A 10,783-nucleotide genomic window follows, 5' to 3' on the forward strand; every position below is an offset into this window, starting at 1 on the left:
ATCCACATACCATGCTTAGTGGAAATCAGTCACAAGACGTGAGAAGTAGGGGAATATACAGAAAAAAACAGCTATTTTCACCTGAAAACACCTATAAAGATTGTAATGGAAGAGATATTTAATGGTATTCTGCAAATTTTGGATGACTTCAAAGGCATTCAGTATATCCAAGTATATGCAAAATAAAGAAGAAACAGAAGTCAGTAAAATAGCTTTCATTGAAGCCTATTTTGCATTGATATCAAATATAGATAACCTTTATAATAAAAACAAGGTCGTAGCCCTTCAAACCATGAGATTTATCCATCCATCCATCCATTTTCTTCCGCTTTATCCGGAGTCGGGTCGCGGGGGCAGCAGCTCAAGCAAAGCCGCCAGACCTCCCGATCCACAGACACCTCCCCCAGCTCCTCCGGGGGAACCCCAAGGCGTTCCCAAGCCAGCCAAGAGATATAGTCCCTCCAGCGTGTCCTGGGTCTTCCGTGGGGCCTCCTCCCAATGGGATGTGCCCGGAACACCTCTCCAGCGAGGTGTCCAGGGGGCATCCGGAAAAGATGCCTGAGCCACCTCAACTGACTCCTTTCGACGTGGAGTAGCAGCGGCTCGACTCCGAGCTCCTCCCGAGTGACCGAGCTCCTCACCCTATCTCTAAGGGAGCGCCCAGCCACCCTGCGGAGGAAACTCATCTCGGCCGCTTGTACTCGCAATCTCGTTCTTTCAGTCATGAGCCAAATCTCATGACCATAGGTGTCGGAACGTAGCTCGATCGGTAAATGGAGAGCTTTGCCCCCCTACTCAGGGGGGCAAAGTAAATAAAGTAAAATAAATCTCACCATGAGATTTATTCTCATTGAAAAGGCAGCTGGTAATGTCATTCAGAGCTACACCCATTTATTATAAGTTTGCAAGTTTATGCTATTTATGTTATGGAATAATATGTATATGTCATGGACATGAACAAGCGAAGCTCTTCAGCATCTCACCATGTCATTTAGGTCCTTCAGACTTTTTTTGAGTATATGCTTCAGGGGAGCATTAGCATGAGTAAAACCCCCTAATTACAGCCCTTTTAACCCCCTACCACTTTAAGCATTTTTTAATGTAGATGCAAATTAATATTCAAAGTTTTCAGCAATTGACAGTAGGGCTGTACAATATGGCCACATTATCATATTGCAATATTATCATATCAATGTGATATACAATATGACTATGATTTTGCACAAAGTGCAGCAACAGTGAAAATTAAACATTCTTAAGGGCGCCTTCACACATAGTACGAATAAATACAAATCAGGGCGAATCACAGTGAAACAGCATGAGCGCTGTCTCACGTCGCATGAACGAACCATGAAAACATCGAGCTGACGGGCAGGCGTGAACGATTCCGCTGCCATGGTTTCGTGTAGATTTATGCATGTGCACGAAACCATCGCAGTGAGAACACAGTGTGAGCAACTGGAGCATGTGGAACCACATTGTGAGGCTGCTGTGGAAAAAAAAGAAAAAACAAATACATCCCATCCACGGGATTCGAACCTGAAATTTACAAAAGCTCTGACTGCCAGCCAGAAATTTTACCACTGCGCTACCATCGCTGTCCTATAAAAGGTGCACAAAATGCCTGAAATCAGCAAGAAGCTAAACGTATTTAAAAGAAATAAAACCACACACCGTAAAAAAAACACAGCATTTTATTGAATCCCTCTAATCAAGTGAACAATACAAGTACGAACCGTCTGTTCCTCTGTAGATGACCCACGGTCAAAGACATACAGTCATGACATGCCATGAATGGAGCAGTGCGCTCTCATAATGTACACATCTGCTGGCCCGGTGTGTCCACCCGGCCCGTGCGTGTGTCTGACCCAACACGCGTGTCTTGTGGATGGTGTGCCACAGGACAGACACCGCGTCATGTGGAACAGAGCTCACATGGGTGACGTGACATTCAGATCAACCGCTGCGTGTTATGATCTGAGGGTCCGTATCACTTGGGGCAGCCTGTCAATGTGTGTGCCGTGCGCTTGTGCTCTGCAGCCTGTCGCAACAACAAAATATGTTTATATGTATGTCCATGTGAGGACAGCAAGCAGACATCACAGTGGACAGTTGTAAGTTCATGTCTGTACAAACACGGTACATGTTCTCCAGCTGGGACGTCCAGAACCAGAGATCTCAACAGCTGCAGCCACACCCCCTGTCCATCCAGCACACACACCAATGTGTCACTCTGTTTCTGTGTTATGTGAGCTGTGTGTGAGTCTGTGGTCAGCAGCTGACAGGCACCTCACTGTGCTGTGTGCGCTCAGACCTGCCTGTCCGGCCCCCATGTTATCATGTCTGTGCAGCATACATATCAGCATTTTATGCAAAGCCACACTCGTGGGGGCACTTAGACAAATTTCATTTTATCACTTTTGGAAAATAAAATGTCAAAGTTAACATTCAGCAAATGCACTTTCCTTTTGCACTACACATGCAGAATAAAATATGACTGTAACTAATTGTAACTAATGATAAGACTAAAATCATATGCCAAAATGAATAATAAATCAGTTTAATACCTTTCATGTTTAAATCAAGCCTACATGATTATGTATTTTTCAGAGAACATTCCACCTAAAAAGAGCTTTACTGTGTCATAAACACATCACCAGGCCACACAGAATATTGATACTGATGTGTTTGATTCTATATTTGAATTATTATATCTGTTTTATGTTCTAAATAAGTGACAGTATTGTGTAGTAGTAGCTAATCAGCCTGAGTCCTAAAACTGTTTCTTATCCTGCTTTTGAAATGTTTACAAAAGTTCCGAAATCTTTAAAGCACCATAAAAATATTGTGAATTATTAGTGTAACATGTGGAATGTGTGAAAGAGTTGCTCTTTTCTTTTTAGTTCCTGGTCCTCCAGCGGGTGTGAAGGCAGCTGCTGCATCAAACTCAGTGGTGTTTGTGTCCTGGCTTCCTCCACTCAAAGTGAACGGCATCATCAGGAAATATACTGTATTTTGCTCCAACCCACACCCTACGGTTAGTAACGCTGTCTCACTTCACATAAGTTGACCGTCATCCGGTGTTAATGTAAAAACATGGAACTGAGACAGTTCTGAATGCGTCACTCCACCAGGTGAGCAGCGAGTTCGAGGCGGCCCCTGATGTCTTCTTTTACCGCATCCCCAACCTGAGCAGGAACCGGCAGTACAGCATCTGGGTGGTGGCGGTGACAGCAGCAGGGCGCGGGAACGCCAGTGACATCATCACCATCAAACCCATGGCTGATGGTAGGAGGACCTTCACTTCTGTCGACAAATAATCTTAATCGTATAATTCACAGGTGGGCTCATGGAGGATGTGCGGAATAAAGATGTTTTGAACCTCACCTCCTAATTCTGTTCAGGGTGAAAAGTGTTGGAAATTCTGCAGGTTAAAATGCAATGCAAATTACACAGTAATAATTAGGGGGTACTTACATAACATTAGTTAACTAAAGCTAGGTAAGGCATACATTACCTTTACCTAGCTAACATGAATAAGTTATCATTAATTAACTAATAAATTCAGGTAAAAGTTTGAAACAAGTTAACATTAACATTATTCCATAGACACTGGACACAATCTATCCTATCCTATCCTATCCTATGCTGTCTAGCTACACTCTCTCCTGCTCTCCTGTTTACTGTTGACTATATAGTCAATAAGTTGCTTTTTATTATGGATGAAACAGTGAATTGATGAAGAATAACATCCACCATGTGAAAATCCAGAATTTCCCAGAGAAAAAACATTTCTTTCTTTCTTTAATATTTATTTAATTCATTTAAAAGAAAAACAGAAAAGCAAAAACAAAGCACCACAATACCAGAATGAAAAGGAGCAGAAATAAGAACAAGTCTTATGATTTCTGCCCCTTTTAACAATACAGTCTTTCAATATCCAGCATCATAGTCAACATTATTTAACAGATTGCATTTCTTTAACTTGTCACATACCACTGACCCATTTCATAATTATGACCATTAATTAATAGATTACATCTCTGACAGGTTACATTTACGTAAACTTAAGACACGCCAAACATTATTAACAGTTTACCTTTTTTTTTTTTTTACTTTCTTGCAGCCCACTGACTTATTTCATAGTTTCATACTTACTTAATACATCTAATTTAATACGTTTTTTCAATAATTTAAGCGACCTTAATTCTTTAATTTCTTTATTAAGATTGTTCCATAATTTGACACCATTTACTGCAATACTCCTTTCCTTTACTTTGGTTCTAAATCTTGGTTTTTTTAAAGACTTCTATTCCTTTCAATTTATAACTACTTACTCTTTTTTCAAACACATTTTGAATGTTTGTTGGTAAAGTATTTTTATTAACTTGGTACATTGTTTGTAATATTTTCAAATCGACTAAATCATGAAATTTAAGTACCCTATACTTAATAAACAATGGATTAGATGGATCTCTAAAACCACTGTTACTAATCACTTTTAAAGCTCTTTTCTGCAAAATAAATAAAGGTTGTATATAGGCTGTATATGTTGATCCCCAGATTTCTACACAATAAGTTAAATATGGGACAGTCAATGAATTGTACAATGTTAATAAACCATAACTATTTAATGAATATTTTACTTTATGCAAAACAGCAATGGCTTTCGCTACTTTTTCCTTTTATGTAATTTATGTACATAAAAGTGTACATTATTCACTCGGGAGGAGCTCGGAGTCGAGCCGCTGGTCCTCCACGTCGAAAGGAGTCAGTTGAGGTGGCTCGGGCATCTTTTCCGGATGCCCCCTGGACGCCTCGCTGGAGAGGTGTTCCGGGCACGTCCCACTGGGAGGAGGCCCCGGGGAAGACCCAGGACACGCTGGAGGGACTACATCTCTTGGCTGGCTTGGGAACGCCTTGGGGTTCTCCTGGAGGAGCTGGAGGAGGTGTGTGTGGATCGGGAGGTCTGGGCGGCTTTGCTTGAGCTGCTGCCCCCGCGACCCGACTCCGGATAAAGCAGAAGAAAATGGATGGATGGATGGATGGATGGATGGATGGATGTAATTTATGTGTGACTTCCATGTAAGATCTTCATCAATCATGACTCCTAAAAATTTTGTTTCTTTTACCCTTTGTATATCCATTCCATCTATTTGTAATGACACATTATTTTTTTTCGCTCTATCATTAAACAATATAAAATTTGTCTTATTAATATTTAGTGACAATCTGTTTATATCAAACCAATGTTTAACTTTTTCCAACTCTGTATGTATCACTTGTGCTACTTCCTGTATATCTGATCCAGTGTAAAACAGCGTTGTATCATCAGCAAATAAAATGCTGCCAAGCACATTGGATATATTCACAAAATCATTGATATACAAAATAAACAGTTTGGGTCCAAGTACCGATCTTTGTGGTACTCCATAAATAATGTTACACATTTCTGATTTAGTATTATTATGAACAAACTGTTTTCTATTTTCTAAGTAGCTTTTTACCCACAGCTTTTTGTTTAGAAAACAAAACATATTTATTACTTATTGTGACTCTTTCGAAGGCTCATGAATAAGTTGTATATTTCTGCAGCTCCAGCTCGGATTCTGACCTTCAATGGAACCGTAACGACTCCCTGGATGAGGGACATTGTCCTGCCTTGTAAAGCTGTAGGTGATCCACCTCCAACCATCAAGTGGCTGAAGGAGACGTGAGTATACATCAGTCTTACTGAAAGAGGTCAAATTGTGTAAAAATAGTTTTTTCCTCCATTTAAAAGTGGTTGGAGTTTTACATCAAAAACAAAACAGAAAACACACAGTTCTGTGTCTGTCCTGCTAAAAGCAATAATTATTCCTGACGCAATCGATTGTAGATGTCCGTGGTGTATGTCACAGATGTCCATATTGTATCTGACACAATCACAACAAAGGTGCCTCAAGGCGCTTTACACAAGTAAGGTCTAACCTTACCAACCCCTTGAGCAGTGGTGTCCAAAGTATTCCAGAAAGGGCCAAGAGCGTGCAGGTTTTCTTTGCAGCCACTGACTCTAGCAGGTGATTTCACTGATTAACATCACTTTGAGTAGATGGGATGAGTTCATCAGTGAAATCACCTGCTGGAGAAAACCTGCACCCTGGAATACTTTGGACACCACTGCCCTAGAGCAAGTACACAGGCAACAGTGGTGAGAAAAACTCCCTCTGATGATATCGCCTTGGGGCAACTGTTTGTTGTGATTTGGTGCTATATAAATAAAATTGATTTGATTTGATTTGATATTGAGGAAGAAACCTCAGGCAGACCAGACTCAGAGGGGTGACCCACTGCTTAGGCAATTCTAACAGTTACAAGGTTTTTACACAGCTTTACAAAGGTGAACAAAAACAGAAAATGGGAAATCAAAACAACATGACATAATAACAGAAGAATATGTATTTGATGAGAAATCCCCTACAGGCAGGGGTCATCCAGCAGTCCTCATGCTGGTCCCTTTGGGGCCTGTTCCCATGGCAATGTCCATTTGAAATCCAGACTGCAGTGTGTCAGTCCAGCATCCTGTGTTCAGTAGCCGTCCCACTATCCGTACCTCGGACAGAGAGAAAAAGAGCAGAATCAGTCTCCCGGAAAGACTACACCTAAGATATAATTCATCAACAGTAAATCGACAGGAAAACAGAAAATACTAAGGGGATTGCAGGCCGCTAGCCCTAAGCTTCACTAACAGACCCAAAATTTTGATAAAGTTGAGGCCGAGACCTGTAAAAGACAAAAGAGATTTTGTTATGAAAAAAGGAAAACCAATCCATAAATGAATGTTTTTGGTTTTGTGGTGCTGTCAGTTAGGGTTTGGACTCAGGTTTGACTGGGTTAGGTTTTCGAGTTGGGTTAGTGTTTAAGGTTGGATTAGGGTTAGGGACAGGATTCTGTCATACTGCAGGCTTCCCTTATACAGTGGTCCCTCGTTTATCACGTGAGTTACGTTCTAAAAATAACCCGCAATAGGCAAAATCCGCGAAGTAGCGATTTTTTTACAATTATTATGAATATTTTAAGGCTGTAAAACCCCTCACTACACACTTTATACACTTTTCTCAAACAGGCATTAACATTTTCTCACTTTTCTCTCCTGTGTAAACACTCTCTTTTTTCTTCTGGGTGAGAAGATTATAAACAGACACACGCAGAACACAATGCGCGTGCTCTCCCTTCGCTCACTGCCTCCGGGGGTATGGATGCGGGACCCGCAAAGAATCCAAGTCATGGCCACGGAGCTCTGCGGCTGCAATTACCGAGACCATGCAGCGGGCGCTGCGGATTTTTCTGCAAGAAGTCTATCCTTGCGGGCTGCCGGAGTGCTCTGCATCAAAACAGCGAGCGTAGTATCTGGACCTGTTGCCAGAGTTGTCCGCAGCTCTGCACAGCAGAGAGGGGGGTGGTGTGAGTGACCCGCTGCAGCGCTTACCGAGCCTGCAGACTCAGCATCGGAGGCAGTGAGAGCAATCGCGGTGATGCCGACCGGTGCACTGGCCCGCCTGATAAGGACGCAGAACACAATGCGCTGTTAAAAAAAAAAAAAAAAAGAAGCATGCAAAATTGCACTAAAAAAATCATAGAAACTGCGAGGCCGCGAAAGGTGAACCGCGTTATAGCGAGGGACCACTGTACTGTTAATTTAGACTTTTTCCCTGTTACATTTTATTCATTACTTTGTTTGTTTTTTATTTCTTTTTTAGTGTTGTTTTTGTTTCTACAATTGATCGATCTCAGAAACACACACACACAAAATTGCTTAGTGACACAACCACACATTTCTTTCAGCTCCCTCTACAGGCAGGTCATGACTTATGGACCAGATTTTTTTTTTTTTTTTTTATAATTTTTTTTTTTTTATGTTTCAGATGCATTACTTCATTACTTCAGAAATGATGGGATATGTTTGGCTACAAACGTTAACATGTTTTTAAGTCATCTGCTGAACAGTATTAAAGTAGACCTGCTTTGAAATAAATGTGGTGAGATCTCAGAAAGAAATAGCTGATATGTATTTATAAGACCCTTATGAATGCAGTAAAGTAATTCTGCAAGCCAAAATTTGTAATTCAGCAGAGAAATCTTCGTTTAAAAATGACAAATTTGCAGCTAAAATTTGGCCCTCAGCGAAAACTGTTTGTACATCCGGGACATTGCCGTGACGTAAGAGAGAAGACAGAGTGCTTGCGCCTTCAGTCCGATCCCGCATTGAAATTGATTTTATCTGTTAATAATGTTACTGTTATACACATCCTGGTTTCAGCATCCAAAAGTAAGCTGCAGTGAATGTGAGATACAGCTCTGCATGCTCAGATCAACGGCGAGCGACATCGACAGTGGGTGCCGTTCTTCCCAGACGCCTCGCTCTCTGCCTCCGCTGCGCTTACTAAGTCTGTGGGCTCGGTAAACACCGAAGCGGGCCACTCACATTGCCCGTGTCTGCTGTGCAGCCGCATCACCTCTGTCTACTGAATGGAGGTGCAGCCAACTTGGCAAAAGTCCAGAGACTACGCTCGCTGTTTTGATGCGGAGTGGCCGGTGACACCTGTTGCTGCAAGGACAGACTGTTTGCAGCGCCGCACATCTCGGTAATTGGACCCGCAGAGCTCCGTGGCCGCTGAGAGAGGTTTATATCTTTTTAATGACTTGAATTCTTTGCGGGTCCCGCTTCTGTACCCCACGACGGTAACACCAGAGGCGAAACACAGTAGATTTTCTATGTGACACCACTCAATCAAACGGGTGTATGAAAAAGTCCCCCAAAATAATTTTCAAGCAGAAATAAAAGAAATGTGTACTCACCAAACATGCCACAAGACAATATGAAGTTTTAAAAAAGTAGATCCTTCTGTATAAGACAAGAAAAAGGTGCAGATACAAACTGACGTAAATCCACAAATTACAATTGGCGCGCGCAATGCATGCTGGGATAGGGTCTTCTCTCTGACGTCTCGGCAGCTTCCCAGATGTGATGACAGTTTTGTGGAGGGCTACATTTTAGCTGTAAATTTGTCATTTTTAAATGAAGATTTCTCAGTTGAATGACAGATATGGCCTTGCAGATTTACTTTACTACATTCAGAAGGATCTTATGTGTAAATATGTCATTTTTTGGTCCAAAGATCTGACTGCAGGTCTACTTTAAAGATTAAAACATGTTTATCTTTCAGAAATGGAACTCCAGGACCTGTTGTGATAGACAGCCGACGCAGTGTTCATGGCAATGGCAGCCTTGTTATTCGCACAATAAAAGCAGAGGATTCTGGGAACTACACGTGTGTGGCCAGTAACAATTTTGGGTCAGATAAGATTGTCCTCAACCTGCAAGTGCAAGGTAAGAACATTTATCTGTTGGGTGACATTTTTTCCTTCTTCGTTTGGTCTTTACACTGTTTTGGTATCTTGTTATTTTTTTGTTTGTTTCTTTTTGACCCAGTCCCACCAGACCAGCCTCGCCTTACAGTGACCAAGACGACCACCACATCCATAACCCTGTCCTGGATCCCAGGAGACAATGGGGGCAGCTCCATCAGAGGTCAGTTGGTCTCCACTTGTCTGTCTTCCTTTGGAGCAGATCACAGTTTGGTAACATTCTTGTGTCTTCTGCAGGCTACATCCTGCAGTACTCAGAGGACAACAGCGAGCAGTGGGGTAACTTTGCCATCAGTCCCAGCGAGCGCTCCTATCGGCTGGAGAACCTCAAGTGTGGAACCTGGTACAAGTTTACCCTCACAGCCCAGAATGCAGTGGGGCCTGGACGCATCAGTGAGATTATTGAGGCAAAGACGCATGGGAAAGGTGACTGTACATTTTTATATATCTAATTCATAATAGCCAAGTGGCCTCTGTGTGTGTGCATGTGTATGGCTTCAATCACAGAGCAACTGGGGAGAGCTGACATTGGGTCAAGGATGAACGCTGTGAAAACGGAAAGTTGATATGAGTAAGATTTTTGGAGGAATTAGGGATATTAGCTAACCACAGTGAACAATGGATGCTGTGCTGCAATGCACCATGGGAGTTTGGGGTTTTAAATGTTGTTATTGTGGTTCATGTCAGTTTAACAGTGTTGTTAGTGTTAATAATGTATTGTGTTTTTGTAGTTCATTTGGTTTAGTCAGTTTAGAAACCCCAGCCCTTTCACATTTCTCCATGCAATGTGGAGTTGCAAAAGTAAGGGCATCTGGTGTAAAATCAAATCAACATGCAGACCCACCTAGGATCTGCTGTGGTGACACCGAGTGAAAACACGGGAGCAACCGAAGGGACTTACTTTTTAATTGTCATGTTGCCATTACCATGAGTGGGAAGTGTGGTGCGTTTGCACCTGAATAAAAGTATTTGTTCTATCGAGCAGCTCGCCACAATATATTAAAAGTTAAGTGGAGTCTGTCTGTGTGTGTGTGTGTGTATGTGTGTGTGTGCGTGTGTGTGCGTGTGCATAACATTGATCACAGACAAACTGGGGAGAGCTGACATTTTCCATTTGGTATGCTTTTGTATTTTGGGTCAAGGAAGAGGGCCGTCAAAATGGAACATTGATAGTGCTAATATTTTTGAAGAAACTACGGATATTAGCTAACAATGCTGAACAATGGATGTTGGAATAGACTCACATGCCATTCCAGCAGGGGGCAGTAAATCAGCTATATATTAAAAGTGAAGTGGCATCTGTGTACATGTATGCGTTCATGATTTTATTTAGTAAATTCAATTTGAGTACATAATATAATTGTAAATATGTTGA

General features: G+C 41.8%; 1 protein-coding gene across 2 annotated transcripts in view; it reads left to right on the forward strand.

The window, feature by feature from the left end:
• Positions 1-10,783, forward strand: part of dscama (Down syndrome cell adhesion molecule a) — a 385,227-nt gene that overhangs the window by 312,554 nt on the left and 61,890 nt on the right. For both annotated transcript variants that reach the window (XM_034178954.1, XM_034178955.1), the window contains exons 20-25: positions 2,904-3,037; positions 3,135-3,288; positions 5,596-5,713; positions 9,207-9,370; positions 9,473-9,571; positions 9,646-9,834. In XM_034178954.1, coding sequence (XP_034034845.1) covers positions 2,904-3,037; positions 3,135-3,288; positions 5,596-5,713; positions 9,207-9,370; positions 9,473-9,571; positions 9,646-9,834 — 858 coding nt within the window. The remainder of the gene's footprint in view (positions 1-2,903; positions 3,038-3,134; positions 3,289-5,595; positions 5,714-9,206; positions 9,371-9,472; positions 9,572-9,645; positions 9,835-10,783) is intronic.

Source organism: Thalassophryne amazonica, chromosome 9 (genome assembly GCF_902500255.1).
Source record: "Thalassophryne amazonica chromosome 9, fThaAma1.1, whole genome shotgun sequence".
NCBI lineage: Eukaryota > Metazoa > Chordata > Actinopteri > Batrachoidiformes > Batrachoididae > Thalassophryne > Thalassophryne amazonica.